Source organism: Sphaeramia orbicularis, chromosome 9 (genome assembly GCF_902148855.1).
Source record: "Sphaeramia orbicularis chromosome 9, fSphaOr1.1, whole genome shotgun sequence".
NCBI classification, from domain to species: Eukaryota; Metazoa; Chordata; class Actinopteri; order Kurtiformes; family Apogonidae; genus Sphaeramia; species Sphaeramia orbicularis.
Genome location: NC_043965.1, coordinates 685,517 through 707,325, shown reverse-complemented (window position 1 = coordinate 707,325; position 21,809 = coordinate 685,517). Strand labels below are relative to the sequence as shown.

Here is a 21,809-nt window from a genome sequence, read left to right as displayed (position 1 = left end):
CAACTGTCGACCAAGAGAAAAATAAAAACATGTAAAACCATCAAAGTCCACAGGTTGGACCAGTTCAGAGGGGAAGGTTTACACCACTGCCCTGAGAACCGGGTTTACAGGGGGAGGGGCAAGTGTAAGGGGGAGGGGCCAAGGGGTGAATTGGGATTGGGCCGTAAACCCAATGAGCCCAGTGAACCCAATGAACCCAGTGAACCCAGTGGACCCAATGAACCCAGTGGACCCAATGAACCCAGTAAACCCAGTGGACCCAGTAAACCCAGTGAACCCAGTGAACCCACTAAACCCAGTGGACCCAGTAAACCCAGTGAACCCACTAAACCCAGTGAACCCAGTAAACCCAGTGAACCCAATGAACCAAGTGAACCCAGTAAACCCAGTGAACTCAATACCCAAAACATTTCCACAAATAAAGAACAACACATTTAATCCATGACCTGGTTTTTATTATTTCAGATTATGTGTAAAAATGTAAATATTCATTATAAATATTTTCTGGTAAATTCATTAAAAACTTCCATATAAACGTAACTTTATTTGTTTCTGATAAATGACAGTTGCAGTACCTCCGCCGACTGGAAAACACATTTCCATCCAACGGCATTCACAGCAACTCGGACTCAACACGTTCAACGCGTTGGTCAATAAAATTACCCTCTGACCTTTGACCCCACAGGAGGGTCACATGACAGGGGGCGTGTCAGTAGAGGTCCTGGTCGTAGTCTGAGCCGTCCATCAGCTGCTTCATCTCTGCAACGCTATTGGCCAGATACGACGACAACTCCTCTGAAACAGGGAAACAAAGACGGTGTGAGGACACGCAAACAGCAATGCAACGAAAACAGCAACGCAACAAAAACAGCAACGTAACGTAAACAACAATGCAACAAAAACAGCAACGCAATGAAAACAGCAACGCAACAAAAACAACAACGCAACAAAAATAATAACGCAACAAAAACAGCAACGAAACAAAAACAGTAACGCAACGAAAACAGCAACGCAACAAAAACAACAACGCAACAAAAACAGTAACGCAATGAAAACAGCAACGCAATGAAAACAATAACAATGCAACAAATACACAACAACTCCTCTGAAACAAGGAAACAAAGACAGTGTGAGGACACGCAACAGCAATGCAACGAAAACAATAACAATGCAGCAGAAACACAACAGCAACACAATGAAAACAACTACACAACGAACACAATGACAATGCAATGGAAAAGACTACGCAACAAATACATAACGGCAACAAAATGAAAATGACAATGTAACAAAAACAACTATGCAACAAAAACGCAACAACGCAATGAAAACACAACAAAAACACGACAATACAACAACACAAACTCAATGAAAACATCATCAACCCAGCTGCTGCATAAAAAGGTTTCGTATCATATTTGACGTTGTTTATTCATTTGTTCGTTCATTCATTCATTCATTCGTTTGTTTGGTCGTTCGTTCGTTTGTATGTTCGTTCATTCGGTCGATCGCTCAGTCGGTCGGTCGTTCTGTTTCTGATTTTAACTCCTGAAAATTCCAAACTGAAGGAAAACTGACAGATGTTCAGTGATCCTAAACTCAGACCCAGACTGAAGCCTAAATAAAACCTGCTGGACGTCCTAAACTCACCTGCTCCCAGAATTCCCAACACTGCGGAGGCGGAGACTGATCCCAGGTTGTTCCGAGCTGTGCAACGATAGGTTCCAGAGTCCTCTGGCCCCGCCCCTTCAATCTGCAGCCAACTGGAGACCTCAAACTTCAGAGGACCGCCCCTGGACTGACAGACAGACAGGTAGGTTTAGGTCTTTATGGAAACCATCTGGACCACATGAACCTAGACCTGGTCCAGTGAGTCCACATCCAGGTTTTATCGTAAACGCTGGACTGTCCTGGTTCATCTACATGAACCCGTCAGCTGATGACACCTGCTTCACCAATGAAAGGCCTCGACTCCCCAGGTGGTGGGCGGGGCCAGGAGGATCTGAGGAGGAGGTCTGGAGTCCAGCAGAGCCTTGGATATAAACAGAGTTAGCACACTTCCAACAGAGTTAGCACACTTCCAACAGAGTTAGCACACTTCCAACAGAGTTAGCACACTCCCATAGACTCCCACTGTAAAAAAGAGTGGATAAATATGTACCTCCTTCCTGGTTCTGGAGGCGGGGCCAATAGTTCCTCCATTCAGTGTTCCACCGCCTGAACACATTCATTTGTATTTGTGCTGATCTACCAACTCCAGCTCTAAGGTGATCAGATACGGTCATCTTTCCACTGGTCCAGTCTATTTCCTGTATCAGTGACATTTCTGTTGTAAATTCTGTTTTCTTTGGTCTGTGTTTGTGTTTAGATCCAGTTCTATCTGATCCAACTGTTCTGTTGGGTTTTCAGCTGGAGTCCTAGAGTTCCACAGTTGGACTGGTCCAGTTCACATGGAACCACTAGAACTACAATGATGGAGATTCACATGGAACCACAAGAACTACAATGATGGAGGTTCTAAGGGAAGGGACCGTTCGTCCAAATGTGGTTCTGTGGGTTGGATTGGAGTTGTTCTGTTGAACCTGCTGGTGTTGGTTCAGTTTGTCAGCTGAGGTCATGTGACCATCAGGAGGACAGTTACTGTCGATCTGAGCTCTGAGCAGTAAAAGTTCATTCCAGTTCTAATTCATGAGATAAAGGAGGACAAACTTCTGTCACTGCGTTTGGAAGATCCGACTCACTGAGTTTATGATCTAATTTGAGTGATTTAATTGGTTTTCCCCTGTAAGTCGCTTTGGAAAAAAGCGTCTGCCAAATGCGTAAACATAAACATAAACATGATCCGTGCTAACGCTAACATGCTAAGTTAGCCTGTGTGCTATCCTGTGGTTAGTGCCTTATTGTGTTTGTGCTAACGCTAACATGCTAAGTTAGCCTGTATGCTATCCTGTGGTTAATGCCTTATTGTGTGTGTGCTAACATGCTAAGTTAGCCTGTATGCTATCCTGTGGTTAATGCCTTATTGTGTGTGTGCTAATGCTAACATGCTAAGTTAGCCTGTATGCTATCCTGTGGTTAATGCTTTATTGTGTGTCTGCTAACGCTAACATGCTAAGTTAGCCTGTATACTATCCTGTGGTTAATGCCTTATTTTGTGTGTGCTAACACTAACATGCTAGGTTAGCCCGTATGCTATCCAGTGGTTAATGCCTTATGTGTGTGTGCATGCTAATGCTAGAATACTAAGTTAGCCTGTATGCTATCCTGTGGTTAATGCCTTACTGTGTGTGCTAATGCTAACATGCTAAGTTAGCCTGTATGCTATCCTGTGGTTAATGCCTTATTGTGTGTGCTAATGCTAACATGCTAAGTTAGCCTGTATGCTATTCTGTGGTTAATGCCTTATTGCGTGTGCTAACGCTAACATGCTAAGTTAGCCTGTATGCTATCATGTGGTTAATGCCTTATTGTGTGTGTTCTCAGAGCAGAGCTTGGCAGACACACAGTGTTCACAGATAAATACTGTTTTCTGATTGGACCACAGTCGTCCAGTAGGAAAACTCAAATGGTCCATTGTTTATCTCCGTACTGGTCCAGTCCAGTTACAGAAAGAACTGGTAAAGTTAGCACCACTCATGGAAGTAGCCTATCCAAGCTAACACCAACCTTTAGCCCTAAATGTGCATTTTCACAGTAATAAAGTCAGTCCTTTCAGTGGCCACGCCCACTACTCAGATGTAGAACACACACAACAGTACACACAGTAGAACACACACAACAGTACACACAGTAGTGACACAACAGGTGGGAGGGGCTTACTTTAGATTTAGCGTCAGTAACACACTCACTGCTGTTTGTCCCATTAAATAACCTGGGAAGCACTGGGTTTGTTTGGAACTATTCAGGTTACATGAACCATGTGACCACCGGAGCGGACACATCAAAGTGTGCTGTAACTCTCTTTCTATGGCTCTGGTGTCTAGGCTTCACTGCTGCATTGTGGGTCGTTAGCATCACTGTGGCTAGGCTAACAGGTATATTTCAGATTCTTCTAGGTTTAAACTCACACCAAACCCAGTGGTTACAGTTCGTTAGCTTCGTTAAAGCTCATTTAGATTCTTTGAACTATTGAAATAAACTGAACCGTAGGAATAAAAACTTCGACTTTTCCTAAAAGTGTTTAATGCATCATCTGATGGACTTTTGGGGGTAAACCCCCCGTGGTCATCTGGACCTCCAGTCCTCCTGGTGCTGGTTCCAAAGCCGTCTGTTATTTCTTCATAAAATGTTTGTTTTCTTGTAAAAGTTGGAGTTTTTTCTCTGGTTCAGGTTTGAAAACGTGTCCCTCGTGTCTTTAATTTATCACTGGAACGTCTTCAAAGTTCTGAATATTTGTCGTAGAAACGGCATCTGGACTCAATAATGGAATAAAAACCACCGTCTTCATGACAAACAGCTGCTCCTGCGGAACCACAACTCCACGTTCTACCGGTTCTGCTGGTTTCAGAGGGGGGCGGAGCCTGGCATCAGGTACGTCCTCACCTGTACGGAGATGTGCGGGTCGTCTCCGGGCAGGATGACATCACGACCCTCCTTCCTCCACTCGACCAACGCCATCGGAAACGCGAAGACCTCACACAGGAACACCAGGCTGCTGCCGGTGGCGTTGACCTGGTTCTGAGGAGGAACCTTAATGACCGGAACTGGAACAGACGGAACAAACAGGAGACAAAGGGTCAAAGGTCAAAGGTCAACGACATCTGGAACCAAGTAGAACCAGGAATTTATCACAACAAAGACGTTCAGATGTAGAAGAAGAACGGGACTGAAGGATCCACCGGAGACACGCCTGAGACAAGACCGGACTAAACCAGACCAGACTAAACTGGACCAGATTCAACTGGACCGGGCTCAACCAGACCGGCCTGAACCTGGAACAGACTGGACTGGACTGAACCGGACACTCTTGTAGTCCAAACCCTCATGAGGCCCAGTGTTTCCAGGTCCATCTTGTAACTGGGAGGAGTCAACATGGTTCTGGCTTTGGTTCTGGTCTTGACTCTGGTTGGTCCTATTGGGCGTCTGCAGGAAGTGGGCGGAGTTTGAGGAAACAGTTCATTTACACTAAGAAACAAAGACTGACGACAACAAACTGGTCTGTGTTCCAGATCCAGTCCTGGACACTGGTCAGGGTCTGTACAAGTGTGTATTCTTGGTGTGTTTTTTGTGTGTTTTTCGTGCGTACACAGTGGCTGATTGTAGCTGGGGCTGGGTGGGGCCACTGGGGTCGGGTGGGGGCCGGGGGGCACATTGGGGTCTGAACAGGGGGTCCACAGTGAGTCCTGGTTCCGGATGGGCTCCACCTTTAAAGGCCAGTGTTTGTTCAGCTGAGAACGCTGTGGTGTCCCAGGCTCCCTGAACTCGGCGTCTGGCTCCTGTGTGTGTGTGTGTGTGTGTGTGTGTGTGTGTGTGGGGGGGGGGGGGGGGGGCCTGTTCTTCTGTGTCTGGCACGTTTATGGTCCACGAGGCTCCGTCACATCAACACAAAAGGCATTTCCTCAGCACGCAACGAAGGAATGGGAACGTTTCTCAGAGCAGGAGGAAACCAGGACCGCATCTGTGTCAGTTTATGTCCAGGAATGAAAAGAACAGCAAAAAGAACAGAAAGAAAAGAAAAGAACAGAAAGAGAGGAAAGAAAAGAGAGTGGAAAAAAGCAACAGAGAAAACACAAAAAAAACAACAGAGAAAAAAAAACACAAAAAAACAACACAGAAAACACAAAAAAATAGAAATGAAAAAAAAAAAATGGTGAAAACATGAAAAACAATGCCAAACCCCCCCCCCCCCCCCCCCCCCCCCACACACCACACACACACACACACACAAACCCCCCCTACCACCCAAAACACACCAAAAATATGAACAGTTATGGACTCCAGAAGCAAAATGTATTTTACAGACGCACCCTGAACACATCAGTGAACACTAAAACTGTACAACAAACTGCACTGACCCACAACAAACAACTACACTTACACCACACAACCACAACCAACAACAACACACCAACTACACACAACCAACAAACAACAAACCACACACAAACAACACACAACTACACACAACTACACACCAGAACCACACATATGGAAACACACACTTTGACACTGTTTCCGGTTCGGCCCACTGAACCCCCAGGACCCCCCAGACCAAGAACAGGGTAACTGAGTTCCGAACCTGGACCCAGTCCAATCTCAAACACTGAGACCAGGTCCAAGACCCAGGATCATGTCCAAGACCTAGGACTGGGTCTAAGGCCAGGACCAGGCCCCAAGACCAGGACCGGGTCTAAGCAGGACCGGGTCTAAGGCCAGGCGGGTCTAAGACCAGGATCATGTCCAAGACCAGGACCAGGTCTAAGGCCAGGACCAGGTCTAGACCAGGACGGGGGTCTAAGACCAGGACCAGGTTCAAGACCAGGACCATGTCCAAGACCAGGACCGGGTCTAAGGCCAGGACCGGGTCGGTCCAGGTTCTGAATGAACTCTGGTTGACAGCCCCAGAACCAGATCAACCAGAACCAGGACTGAAGTCCAGTCCACTACCTGACTGTGACACCCTGTCCCTGTCGGAGACCCGGACCGAGTGTCCAGGGTCCGGGTCCTTACCGGTCTTGCAGGGCCCCTTCCCTCTGGTCCTCAGGTCCGGGTCGGAGAAGGCGGCCTCCCGGAACTGACACCTGTTCAGGTACGTGGTCCCGTCAGACCCGCAGACCGGGTCCTGGTCCAAACACACGCACACCTGCTCGTCCTCCTCCTCCAGACCCGGATCCGGTCCCGGTCCTCCTGCGGGCCGCGGGTCCGCCCGACACCGCATCCCGGTCCAGCAGAGCCCGTAGTGGACGCGCGGGGTCCCGGGTCGCAGGCCTGACCCTCCAGGTTCCCGCACTCCTGACAGCACCCGCATGAGTCCGGAACCCAGCCCGGCCCGGCAGCCCCGGGTCTCCGGGCACAGATCCGGATCCACACGGACCGCAGCCGGTCCGGTTCCGGGGTCCTCCGGCGCCCAGATCCTCGTCCAGCAGGTCGTAGTCCAGGAACGGGTCCGGTCCGGGGACCCGGTTCGGGAAAGACCCACATGTGTGGAGGCTCAGACAGAGACCGAGCAGGACCAGAACCCTCATGGTGACCCGGCTGGAATCCGGACCCGGGTCTCTCCGGTTCAGAAGGACTATGAGCCCGAAAGCAGGACCAGGAGAGCAGAACCGGACCCGCAGAACCTCCGGACCCGGACTTCCACAAACCTGGGATCACAGTCTGGTTCCCGAAGACCAACTGGGGTTTAAAGACCCGGACCCGAGTCAAGGACCAGAATCACAGCCTGACATCCGGTCCGGACCTTCAGAATAAAAGCCTCTGGCCCCTCATAGACCGGACCAGAACGGAACCATGTGGACCTGGACTAGGACCAGAACCAGGACCAGAACCAGAACCAGGACTTAGACTTTACACAAATATAAATCAGATTCAGGTGTTTTTATGTGAAGGTTTTATTTTCATTTGTTCTTTTATTTATTTTAATGGATTTTGTTCAAAACAAAGAAATGAGGACCTGGACCAGGGTCAGAGGTCCAGTCCTGGACCCGAGTCCTGGACCTGATGGACCTGGTTCATCTCTGGTTCTTCGTCTGTGGTTTTATTAAAGTCTTTTTTTGGGTCTTCTTCATCTTCATCATCTGACTCCTTGGTTCTTCTTCAGACTTTTATTGCGAAGGTCCGGGGCTCGTATTTCCGGTCTCATTGAGTCGCACGCGGCGCAGACGAAACGGTAGCTCGGTGTGTTTGATGCCTGCCCCCCCCCCCCCCCCCCCCCCGCGCCCCTCCCCCGCCCCACCAGAACAGCTGCTAGACTCATCACCAGACCAGGACCAGGTCTGGAGTCTGGACTGGATCCCCGGGTCCTGCAGGAGGTTCAGAAGAACACAGGACCAAGGTTCACGGTCCGGATGTGGGTCCAGGTCAAGACCAGGATTAAGACCAGGGTTAGGACCAGGGTCAAGACCAGGATTAAGACCAGGGTTAGGACCAGGGTCAAGACCAGGATTAAGACCAGGGTTAGGACCAGGGTCAAGACCAGGGTTAAGACCAGGGTTAGGACCAGTATATGTTTAGTATGTACACATAGTGGGCAGTATTTGTTGTTCCTCTGCCTTTATGGGGGGAGTCTGGTCCTGGTTCTGATTGTTGTTCCAGTTCTGGTCCTGGTTCGGATTGTTGTTCCAGTTCTGGTCCTGGTTCCAGTTCTGATTGTAGTTCCAGTTCTGGTCCTGGTTCACAGGGGCCCAGCTGGACTGTGCAGCAGCAGGAGGAGGATCAGGACCCAGGTCTATTCTGGACTCTGTGGTTGACCCGCCTCCAGGTTTCCATGGAAACGTGGTCTTCTGTCGGACACTTTTGGACACATTCCTGTGTCTGGTTTTGTTCGATCCGGTTTTGGTCGACGGTGGTTTTTATTCACAGACAAAACAGTTTGATTTATCGCAGACTTTGACTCAAACGTTTGAGTTTGAACTAAAGATAAAAACAGTCGTTACAGATAATTAGAGATAATTAGAGTCAGTTCAGCTAATGACAGACTGAGACCAGTGGAGAAGGACAACAGCAACCTGGTCCAGATGGGTTAAACCTGGTCCAGATGGGCCAAAACCTGGTCCAGATGGGTTAGACCTGGTCCAGGTGGGTCCTGGTGGATCTGCGGTGCCGGTCCTGTGTGTTTACCTGAACCTTTAACCACCGGTGGCACCTGAACCAGTTTAGACCGGTGTTTACTCCAGATGTGGGCGTGGCCTTCTGCCACTGCCGTAAATCGACACAAACCCCCCATTAAAGTCCTCTGGTCCTGTCAGACGGAGGAGGAGAAAACCTGGACCCACCCAGACTGGCCTGGACCAACCTGGGCCAACCTGGACTGGCCTGGACCCACCTGGGCCAACCTGGACTGACCTGGACTGACCTGGGCCCACCTGGACTCCAGAGGACGAGGAGATCCGGATCAGAGTCTAAAGTTGAACCCAGTATCTGTTTAGTTCCATAGAAAAGAGTTTGGATTTGGTTTAATTTTTTTTTTTTAGGTCAAATGAGGAAAATTAGAACTAATAAAACCTGTTTTTTTTTTTTTTTACATCCTCAAAAAACAAAACCACATAAACAACACAAAAAAAACACCCAGAGACGCTGACACTCCAAACCGGCTCAGCCAATCAGAGTCCAGAACAGCATCAGTTTAATGATGAACACACGTCAACATTAACGCTACAAACAGTGGAGACAGAACAGCACAGGACGGACTCAAACCTCCATGTTTGAAAAGACCACGAGGACAAAAGGACAGAGTTTACGAGGTGACCCTGAACGCACCATGAGGTCTCCTGCTGCATTATGGGTAGAATTCACCTGATTTACTCAGACTGTCTGACACTACTGGTGCCTGTACTGGTCGCTAAAAATGTGTTGTGTTTTGTCGTGAAAGTCAAAGGCGTGGTCGACATTGAGGGCGTGGTCGAGGGCGGGGTCAGTTCAGACCTTGCGCTTTAATCGTCCACGTGTTCATTCAGTTCATAGATGATTGAAGTTTGGATTAAAACTTCAGTACATGTACGTGAGAGATTCGTGTGGAGGCGGTGCCGCTGTTGGCTCCTCCCACCGCGCCTCCCTCGTCTGTCAGCGGCGCGGCGCAGAGGCCGGACACGAACAGGCAGTGGTAGTTCCACAGCAGCAGCAGAACCATGAGCAGGAGGCACAGCAGCAGGACGGCCAGCAGGGGGGGGCAGCGGGACGACGGGGAGGGGGAGGGGCAGCTGACGGGGAGGGGAAGAGGAGGGGGAGGGGCTGGCGGCGAGGGGGAGGGGCAGCCCTGAAGCCACCAACACATACGCTTGAGTCCAGATCTGACAGAAGACATGATGGTCTGAGCTGGACCGGCCTGGAGGTCCTGGTTCTGGTCCTGGCTCTGGTCCTGGTCCTGGTTCTGGTCCTGGACCCTGGTCCTGGTCTCAGTTTGTCTGTGGGTTAAAACACAGGACGCCGTTCACATGTCTGTGCCTCATTATCAGCTCTAAAAATACCATGATGTTACCATGGCAACGGGCTGAAAGGCTTCAGTGTTACCGTGACGACCACCGAATGGAGATGAGAAGAAGACAGAGTCCACGAGTTTATGGGAACGATTTATGATGAACGACGGCAGACACAATCTGTCATTTATACATCTATAACTTATAGATCTATAATCTATAGATTTATAACCTACAGGTTATAGATTATACATGCACAGATCTATAGGTTATAGATCTATAATCTCTAACCCTATGGTTTCTTTTCTTCGGTGGTGCACAGGCTCCTCCCACTGGCGTTCTCTGTCCTATCAGAACGCTTGTTGGTGTTTGATGTCGTTTTCATGGTTGAACCTGTTGCTGACCTAAAGGGGTGTGTCTAGGTGTGATTGACAGCTGCTCTGACCAATCACTGTCAGATGGTTTGACTCTTTAACTCCATTATCGTTTGTTTTTCTCTGGTTCGTATTTCTTCTTCATTTCACTCTGTTCGTGGATAAAACATTAAACACGTATAAACTCACCACCTCAGCTTTTCCTCCCTCTTTGCTCCGCCTCTCTTGGTCCCCTCCGACTCCGCCCACAGCCAATCAGACAGGTGATTATTGGTTATGACGAGCTCAGGCCTCATGGCGGAGGTGCAGGATGTGACCGACCCGTCGGCATCAGACACAGAAGAGAACGCCACCGCGCCCGCTCCGTCTGGTCCTCGGCCAGGCGGGTCACCTGACCAGGGGGCGGAGCCTCAGACGTGACCTTCAGACTCAGAGTCAACAGAGCGAGGAGGAGGAATGGATGGGTTTGTGTTGTTTGTGTGAACGGTAGTTCAGCCGCTGTCATCTGTTTGATTCAAGCACGGACACTGAACCTTTAACGAGCAACTTCCACCAGAAACTGAAGGGGAAAACCAAACACTGAGGTTATATGTTAGATAATAAAGGAAATGGAGAAACATTTACAAACAGAACTGAAAAAGCAGAACCTGTACTAAAATGAAAAAGAACAAAATAAGAAACTAAACAAAAACAGAAAAAGAAATCAATAAAACCGACAAAAATCAGAAATAAATCAACAAAAGAACAAGTAACGTTAAGGAAATAAACCACAAACTGAACAAAAACTAAGAAAAAAAAATAATCAAATACCTCAAAAATGAACAACAGCCCAAAAAAAAGAAAAAAAGGCAATAAAATGAACAGGATGAATCCAACCTGAGCATAATAAGGTGGTAGATGTTTGTTTTTAATGTTCAGTTCAGAATAAATCCAACTGAAAACATCAGCTTTTCTTCAGTTTTGATAAAATAACCTTTAAATTGAATCTGAGTTTTAATGAACATCGACATAATCGCTGAATTAAATATAAGAAAATACAAGATTTACACGGAAAAATGTCCAAAACACAGAATATTAAAGAAAAGAAAAGAGTGAAAAGGTTCAATCGATTTGACCCAAAGTTCGCATAATTTGAAGGTCGATGGAAAAGTGGCTAGTGTGAAGAACATGAACAAATCAGGTACGTTCACCAAAAAAAAACAAAAAAAAAAAAAAAAAAAAAACAGAATACTAAAATCCCATTTCCAGAGGTTTAAAGTTGAACTGACGTGTGTCTGTGTTCGTACATTTACGATCAAAGCCAGTTTTATTATTTCTTACGTGTTGATGGTGACAGCTGGATCCATGCATGGACTGGACTGAGACTACAGTACCCACAATGCCCTGCTCTGAGTCCAGTCCGTCCACACAAACGCCGTTTAGTGAAACTATCAAGATAAAGGTGGAAGACAGAGTACACAGAACCTGAACGGGGTCATTAAAGGTTAAAAAAACAAACCTCACTACACTGTAAAAAACATCAGTCTGTTTCTGAACCTGTTTTGGTCGTTGTCATGTTGGTGTTTGGGGCTGGAAGTGACGCGTATTGACAAAAGGGGCCGAACTGAAGGGGTCAGGGATAGGGCTGTAAGAAAATAGTTACGATATTTTCATTTCACAATACTGTATGGATATTAAAACAGTACTGTATCGTATTTTTTAGGTATTATTCAAATGTGGAGGTTCATTTTTGTTTTTCTTTTTTGTTTCTATTTTATTTCTTCTTATTTCACCACTCTTTTATTCAATAATGTTGGTTCCTTTGTTTGTGATTGAACTCAAATCCTGTTCTGATGTTAGTTGTGAACTAATAAATCTGAACATTTGAACAGGATCTGAAACTGGAATGTCTGGAAAACACAATTTCAGTTTGAACACAGTTGGACATTTGCTGATAGAACATTAGATCCTGTTGGGATCAAATACAAATGTGTTTAGGATTTGGGAGATTTCTGCTGGAATTCAATCTTCAAGGAAATAATCATTTACAAAAAAGAAAACAAACAAAAATGCCTTTTAAACAGTATCGTGACATATTGTGATAAATCGTATCCTGACCCTAGTACTGGGGTTGGTATCGGACCACCAGGTTCTTACCGATCCACAGCCCTGGTCCTGCCCCCTTAAACTAAAGTTCTGGAAGGAAGGGAAAAGGAAAATTAGCTTCACATCAGCAGGAGCTTTAGAGGAATTATTAAAACGTCGATAAGTTTAGTGACGCAGGAACCTGCTGATGTACGCATCACGAACGTACGGGTCAGAACCCCCCCCCCCATACTGTACCTAAGGATGGACCTGTTCATAAACACACTGCACTAAATATACGACCCATGGACCAAAACCCACCAAAGGTTCTAATTTGTTCCACAGTTTGAATTTAGAAAGTGTAAAAATGATCCTGAAGTTCTTCAGAGTCAAAGGTGTCAACATTCCACACTAGTGTTTCTATAAATCTGGGTCAGTTTCGCTCAGACGGACCACGGAAAACACACGAATGATGATGAAATTTATGGTTATAAAAGATCTTATTTGTCAGCTGAGTTAGCGATGTTCTGATCCGATTTTTTTTTGGGATTAGTTTTTCTGATACTGATCTGATACCGACTTTTTACAATGAAGTCTTGGTTTCCATGTGCAGTCAGTATCTACAGGTTCTTCTGTCTTTTCCTGTTGGTGTGAATGTGGAACCTGAACTCAAACTGTGACCCCTTTGACTCTGAAGAGCTTCAGGATCACTTCTACACTTTTCACATTCACACTGTGGGACACATTAGAACCTTCGGCTGGTTTTCATTTCTACCTAGAGGGCGCTGTGAGAGAAATATGAACATATCTGCAAATAAACACAATATTTATGTTCGTCGACATGTTTATGGAACGACATCTCGTGATAATAAATTTTAAAAAATCATCACATTTGTGATTTAATGGATAAACAAATATCAATATTGCACACTTCTGTTTTTAACGCATTCAGGAAATATGGGTAAAGTTTTGCGTAGATGTCCGATAGAAAAGCGACTATTGCTAAACTTTAAAACTGTCATTAACTGTTCAAAGCTCCGCCTTTGGCACAGACAGGACTACGGCTCCAGTTCCAGATGAATGCCTTCGATGACGCTGCAGGCTGTTGGCAATTGTTAATTTTGTTTTTTGAACGATGCCTAATACTAAATTGCCGATTGCTATTTGTTTTGTTTTTGTGTTGTCTTTGTTATATGGAAAAAAAAAAGAAAAGATAAAACGAGTAATAAAAAATAAGTGTAAAAAAAAGTAATTAAAGCTAAACTTAACCCTTTCATGCATGAACTTTGGAAAAAAAAAGGATCTGTTTTTTTTTTTTAGATTGATTTTTTACTCAAATTAGGCTAAAGTTGAAATGCATTTTGAACTTTTTTTTTTTTTAATATGGCTTATTAAGACGATATTTAATATTAGGTTTTTTTTAAAATTAATTAATTGCCTATATTGCAAACATCATGATGCAATATAAATTTTTTGGCTCAAATGTGCTCACAGCTCTTCTTTGTGTGTGTGCTCATATTAAATCAGTCTCAGTGAATCCCAAAGGAACTTTGTGTTGGTAAATGACAGGTTGTTCAAATGGACAGGATTTCAGTTCTGTTCAACATGTTGATGCTCATATGAACTATGTTTTCAGCTCAAAATGAACCATTTCAGCACATTAATGCTATATTTTCATGTCACAAATGGACAAGTTCTATTTGAACTGAACTGAGCTGAAAAACAAATCTTCTCTTCTTTTGGATTCCCCAGTTTTCTTCCCAGATTCTCTCCTCCATATCACATGTTTTATTTGTACAGGTTCAATCTGGAGTATGGTGCTGATCCATCCTGCTTCTGTTCCACCAACACATACATGAAGAATGGCACACAGCACTGTTACATCAACACTTTTACAATAAGAAGCATTTTTAGACACAAAGAACGATTCTAGATTGTTCTTTCCTCTTTAGTCTGATGCTAAACTATCATAATAATAGTGCTCCTAGTTTTTGCACAGGGATCATTAGTGTAAACGCTGACATGGCTGCAGAGCATCAGTATGATGGGATCCACAACAACCATGTCACATCCGTCCACTGACACATTTAGTGTTTTTGTGTCAGCTGGGATTGTTTTAGATCCACAATACCAACATTTATGAAGAAGAGCACCATTAGCAATAGTAAGTCTAGAAGTTTAATTCCTAATAAAGTATGGGACTGACCAGAGCATCATGGGTAATGTCACTTCCGTCCACGAGCAAAAGTTTTCACATCCACGTGCTATTCCAAATCCAATATTTATGAAAATAGAGCTTCCACTGTCAGAGAATATCAGCAGTCTGTGCACAGATGGATTAGCATTATTTACACAACACTTCTGTGACTGTAGGGACAACTGGTTTTTGGTTTTTTTTTTTGACAAAATGGACACTCATTTGATCCCTAAGGAAATTTTAGCCATTTTATGGAATGGTCCTTTGTGGTGGGACAGTTGTTTTTTGTTTGTTTTTAGCTTTTTTTGTATAAAGATATGACTTCTGTCTACAGACGTGGACAGAAAACCCACAGACGGGTCTAAGGAGGATAAACTTTATGAGATCACAGAGCGGTCCAAATTCTAAACTAAGATGACACTTCTTCTCATTGTTTTACTTTGGGTCTATAGAGGGGGAACCCATGTGGTTTTGGAGAATACTGCCTTTAGAACCCTCTGGAAAATGAGCTGAAACTATGTGCCCACAAATGTGAATGTCAGGCATGAAAGGGTTAAATAGCAAAAGCAAAATAAAAATGAAAAATGCAACTAATAATCCAGACATTTAAGATTATATTGACTGAAAAAGAGGTGAAAATAAGCATTTATAAAATAATGAGAAAAGTCAAAGTTGCTACCGGGGCACATTGTTTCCTTTCGTTCTCATTTGTTCTAGTGCAGTTCCGTCAGACTCATGTTAGTTCAGTTCCACATTCAGCCCAGTTTGATCTGCAGTGGACCGAACCAGGAAAATAACAACAGTGAAAAAAAGTACAATTCTATTCTGATCAGGTTTACATCTACAAAGTTTCCTTAAAAATCTGAATAACATGAACAACTTGAATTGTCATAAGAAAAACAAGTGTAATTTTAACATTTTAACAACATTCTGCCTCAGTTTATCATTTACAATCGCACAAAACATTCAGTAACAGGCAGAATATTGGTAAAATTGCATTTACTTTTCTTCAGACATTTCCATTTGTTCATATTTCTTCAGGTTATTCACATTTTTTGTAAAAGTATAGTTTGGTAATGTAAACATTTTCATGTAATTTTACTTTTTTACACCAAAAAAAACAAAAAAATTTGGGCTTGTCATTATTTACAGGTTATTCTGATCATATTTGACTGGTTCTGACCCACTGGAAATCTAATCAGACTGTATGTGTGTGTATGTGGAACCTGAATTAAAAGGATTTTAACACCATTGATTGTTAAAATCTTCAGTGTAAATTTTTGCATTTCACAAATTCATCCCGCAGGCCGGACTGGACCCTTTGGTGGGCTGGATTTGGGCCCCGGGCCGCATGTTTGACACCTGTGCTCTATTATTAGTCTGTTATTGTTGTTGGTGTTTTTGTGTGTTTGTTTTTGTCTTGTTTTTAGGTTTACTGTTAGAATTGTACATAAAACTCCAAACAGATTCCAGTTCTAAAAGCTCAGCCTTCAGACACGGTGGACCTGTTACATCACAGAGTCTGTTTGTTGGCCCCGCCCCCAGCACTCATGTGCCATTCAGAGAACAGAGTTTCTGTTGAATTACCTCCCACCTGCAGGTCAACCCCCCCCCACACACACACACACACACACTAACCAATCAGATTTGACTCTTTAAACCCCAGAGTTTCCAGGTCGGAGGCGTCTGCGTTCGTCGGTCATCGACAGGATGTGAAGGACTGTGATTGGCTGCGGCTTCTGTCAGAATCAGCTTTTATTGGCCGAGCGTGTGAACACATACAAGGGTTAGATTCTGCGTGACAACTTCAATTTCACCAAAAAATACACAGAATACTTTTATGAAACTCCTTCAATGTTGTCACTACGTGAACTCTATGAGTCTGTGGATGGAGGCGGGAAAGTGGGCGGGGCTGGCAGTAACTCTGGGTTACAGTTTCTATGGTCACATGACGTGAGAGCAGCTGAGAGTCATTAGAAACAGACGCAGCGATGATGGAAACCAGCAGAAACAGTCCAGTCCAGTGGCTACATGTGAGAAAAACAACCAAAGGCCTCTGTCCAATCAGAAGGAGGCGCCAAAGGTCAAAGGTCACATTCCTCAGAGGACGCAGGGAAACGGTAGAAATGGTGGACAGCTTCAGTGATTTTAGGACAAAAGGAGGTTCAAAAAGATACGTCCACAGGAAAGAAAAAAAAAAACAGGCCAGAGTAAATGTCAGAGTTCTCACATGAATACGAAGAACGGGTTCTGTACAAGATAGGGACCAGGACCGGGACCGGGACCAGGACCGGGACCGGGACCGGGACCAGGACCAGGACCGGGACCAGGACCGGGACCAGGACTATCAGAACAATACAAAGGAAAGGTGCATGACATGGAAACAACATGCACCAGAATGACATCAGAGAATAATAGTGAACTGCACAACCAGGACCAGATCAAACCGGATTAAACTGAACTGAGCTAGATTAACTGGATCAAACTAGATCAAACTGGATTAAACTGAATCAAACCAGATTAAACTGGATCCAACCAGATTAAACTGGATCAAACCAGATTAAACTGGATCAAACCAGATAAAACTGGATCAAACCAGATTAGACCAGATTCAACTGAATTAAACCAGATTAGACCATATTGGACTGAACCAGATTAAACCAAATCAAACCGGGTTAAACCAGGTTTAGGGTGAAGCTCTACTGAACATTTACTCGACATGTTTGTCAGTTTTTTGTGACTGTTTCGTTAAACAGACGTACAAACAGCAGGATCGGACATGATTCCAGTAAACACACCAGTGTTTGGCTGTTGAGGCTGTTGTTGTTTCTGCTTCTTTTCCTTCATAATGCGGTCGATTTACTGACGTTTCAAATCAGATGAACTTTTTCTGCGTCTTTCTTTGATCTTATGAATCAAACACATACATTAAACTAAACCTAAACTGAACTGGTCTGTCGGTTTATTCATATTCTGTTCATGTAAATTCCATGTCGGTGTATGGACCCTGAACGCCACACGCTCAGATGAACAAAACAAAGTCAAGACAGTAAATGAAATTGTGTTGTGGGCTGAACGTATCTGCAGATCCAAACCCAAACCCTGGTTTAGGAGCTACATGTGCCATCAATGTGTTTAGAATCAGCACAAAAACACAAAATCACCTAAAACACAGAATTAAAGAGTTGAAATGTACAGTTGACATGTTTGTATTTAGATACAATTAAACATCTGACATCATTGGGTTTAACCAGAGGCTTAAACTCAGATTTAAACTCAGGTTTAATCTGAAGATTTAACCTGATTTAATTTGTTTGTTCGTCGCTATCGACAGAAAATAATCAACAATAAAAAGCACAAAATAATGAAACGAGAAATAACCCACATTATTATTAATAAATACCCGTTAGCTACAGGACCGTCAGAAGCTAACGTTTAAGGACTCTCTGACATCACAGGGGGCGTGTTCAGGCATGGCCCCTCCCACCCGTCAACCCGCACAATAATAATCCTCACATTTTACAGTGTATTTACATCAAACCGACACTCACACAATAAAACAAAGGTGGGTCCGGCTTTAACAGAGCTTTGAGTACATCTCAACGTTAGCGTCCGTTAAATTAAACATAAACACATTTAATAAACATTAATACAAACATGAGGCCGAGCGTCGCTGAGAACAATGTCGTGGAAATAAAAAACAAAACAAAAAACCCCCAAAAACAACGAATCATGAAATCAATCATGAAAGTAATAATAAGCAGATGAATGACAGGACTCAGAATGAATCAATAATCAATAAAGTATTAAAGTAACAACGATCATTTAACGTACGAGTGTAAACGGTGCCAGTGAACGTCCCATGAGCGTGATTATTATTAGAATTATTATTGCGTTGCTACATTAATAAACACTGAAACTTTTTACTAATTAAAAAAATATCTATAGTGTGTACAAAACGGTCAAACAACATCAATAGTTAATAATTAGTGATGACGTTTCACTACTATACACGTTAATTATTTCACTTTTCTGCAAATATTCTAGAATTCACTCGTTTTACACGTGAATATTAAAAATGAACAGTTTTTACACTAAAAGTAAAATGTGTGTTTATATATTTTCTGACATCGCTGGTTTAATTTAATAATATTAAAACTACGGCGGTGTTGGTCAGTGTCACATGGATGGACTCCTATTGGAAGAGAAATACGGCTAGCATTAGCTGGTGCATTAGCATCTTCTGCTACGTTGTTCACTGTCACGCTGGTGCACACGTGTATAGCGTTAGCATTGGTGTTAGCATTAGATCCAGTCATGTAACGATGTTAGACTCATCTGGTATATTTAACAACAACACTACCAACATTAGCATTTATAAAATACCGTATCTTACAGAACTACCAACTCATTAACATTAGCATTAGCTTCTACTATGCGGGTCTTCCAAATTTTCACAGCTTGTCATGACATCAGTATAGATATAGTTAGCGTTACATTAGCTTTAGCGACATCAGTGTTAGCCTTAGCACCGGTCAGACAACTACAGTTGGCCTTATCTGATACATTAGCATTAGCGACGATAATATCGGCATGAATCCTCCCTGTGCTATCTACAGTTAGCCTTCGTTGACAGTGTGTGGTTAATTCGTGGTTAAAAACCTGAATGTGTGGACGTTCGTCGGCTTGACTGTTCCGTCCGTGGATTCATCTGCCTTATGTTCAACCGGTGGAATGCTTCTCGTTCATTGTGTTCTTGTTCTCAGGACGCTCTTGGCTCAGATTTAGCTACATTGCCCTGTGGCGCGAAAGCCTCGTAGCTCCGCCCACTCAGTGAGAGCGGGCGGAGCTAGGAGGTTTCCTCGCCGCAGACAGGTGGTTCCAACGTTGTGGAGGTAGAGACTGACATCGCACAGGTCTGACATCATCAGCAGAGACACAGTGGAGGTGGAGCAGGGACTACGTTTCCCATCATGCCTCGGGACCGTCAGTGGGGACAGTGGGCGGAGTCTCTGGGTCATGAAGTTCTTGTTTTGTTTCCCTACATGAGCCTGTATCTGTGTCAGTGATGGTTTTATTCATACTTTTATAAACGGTCTGAACGTAAACAGTCTGACGGCGAACGTCTTATTTTTCTGCTCGTATCTGCGTTCTCATCCTGTTCCGACTGTCGGGCATTTTCTGTTTCTCTGTGTTTGAGGCGAACGACGTGAAACCCTGTTATTTTCAATAATTACTGTTTGGTTTTGTCTCATATATTACAGTTAAACATCAGTTTGGAGCTTCTTCAGATGTTTCAGATGGATGAGTTCATGGTTAAAGTTACTTTGATATTCGTGGGAAAATAAAAAAGTGAATTATTACATATGTTTAAAAGCAGATTTTGTCATTAGTGCATTGTATTAGAACAAAAAAGTGTCCGTTTTTAGACATTAAAGGTTAATAAATGTTGATGCGTTTGTTATTTATTATCACCTCGTTCAGCGTTTATAAATAAATGTTCTCTTTATAGATATTAATAAATGGAACATGAATGTACATCTTACTATAATATTAACATATATTTACATGAATGTACTAGATACGACTTTTTGTGAACGTATTAACATATAAATAAAAACACTGGATCAAACCAGATGAAACTGGATTAAACTGGATATACATATACATATATTTACGTGAATGTACCAGATAAGACTGTTTGTGAACGTATTAACACATAAATAAAAACACTATCTACTATTTTCTGCTTAGACTCGACTATTAACAAGAATTAATCAAAGGAATAATTAAGAAGACCATTAAATTCAGAGAATCCTACAGTTCGTTTGACTAAACATACGTTTATAGAATAAATCTGTAAAAACACTGGGTTTAATTAAATCAGTTTTGGATGAACTTTGTGTCATTTTCATAAACGTTGTGGACACAGATGCAGAAGAGTCTCCTGAACACTACATTACCCATGATCCTCCTGAACACTACATTACCCATGATCCTCAGCAGCAGGAGCCTCCTCTGTCGCTGCTTTCAGGAACATCCTGAACTTCATGTCCCAGAGACTTGGACCACGCCCCCACGATCAGCGGGTCCCGATCACCGTGTTTGATCAGTGGATGGGCGTCGCCGCGGGGGAGCTTTGATCGGTCCGTGTGATTGGTCGATTGATTGGCGCCATGGAAACGGAAGTGTGACATCACAGACACCGACCAAAAATAAAAGTTCACTGTGTGTCAATCAAAGACCCTCTGGAGGCGGAGCTACAAGCACAGGAAGGTATGTGTGTGTCTGTGTGTGGAGGTGTGCGGTGACAGATGGTGTGTGTTTGTGTAACTGTGTTTGTCGTTGTGTGTCTGTGTGTGTGTTACTGTTTATTATTGTGTGTCTGTGTGTGTGTGTGTTACTCTTTGTCACTGTGTGTGTGTGTGTTACTCTTTGTCAGTGTGTGTAGAGGTTTGTGGTGACAGATGGTGTGTGTTTGTGTAACAGTGTGTCGTCGTCCAAAGTCCTGATGTCATGGTTTGTGTTTCCTGTGCAGTTTGTCCATCTGTTTAATGTGTGTGTGTGTGTGTGTGTGAGATTGTGTTGATCATGTGTGTAGATGTGAATAATATGCATTTAAGGTGGTGTTTGTGTGTCCAGAGGGTCAGTGTTGTGTGTTTGTATTTAAACAGTGCGTTGTTGTGTGCATATTGTGTGTCTGTTGCGTGTCCGTTGCGTGTCTGTGGCTCAGCAGCAGCAGTGGTGCTCGTCGCGTCGTTTCCTAGACGACGGTGCTGACGGAGGGATCTGATAGGTTGAGCTGTCCGGTGATGTCAGTCGGGTATGGCTACGGAGAGACGACAAAAACACACACACACACACACAGACACACACAGACGCACACAGACACACACACTGGTTAATGACACACAGGTCTTCATCACCTGCCTCCTTCCTCTTCCTCCGGTTCACATCAATCAGATCAGTCAATGAATGTGAGTCGTTTATCGTCTAAATCACTGTTGGTTCTAATTAGACTCCAGTGTTTCAGTCAAACCAACCGGGCTTTTATTGTGAAATATTCAACAGGAAGTCACATATAAACGGGGGTTTGTGTTG

At 43.9% G+C, this 21,809-nt stretch overlaps 1 protein-coding gene and 1 pseudogene across 1 annotated transcript; both read right to left on the bottom strand.

The window, feature by feature from the left end:
• Positions 1–439: 439 nt before the first annotated feature.
• Positions 440–7,238, bottom strand: LOC115425777 (kazal-type serine protease inhibitor domain-containing protein 1-like). The gene is given in 7 exon segments (XM_030143532.1): positions 440–795; positions 1,651–1,798; positions 4,543–4,703; positions 6,670–6,906; positions 6,909–6,978; positions 6,980–7,024; positions 7,026–7,238. Coding segments are annotated over 7 exon segments (906 nt in total). The 5' UTR covers positions 7,185–7,238; the 3' UTR covers positions 440–709.
• A 12,628-nt stretch (positions 7,239–19,866) lies between these two features.
• LOC115425531 (glutamate receptor ionotropic, NMDA 1-like) overlaps positions 19,867–21,809 on the bottom strand; it is a 63,255-nt pseudogene continuing 61,312 nt past the window's right edge.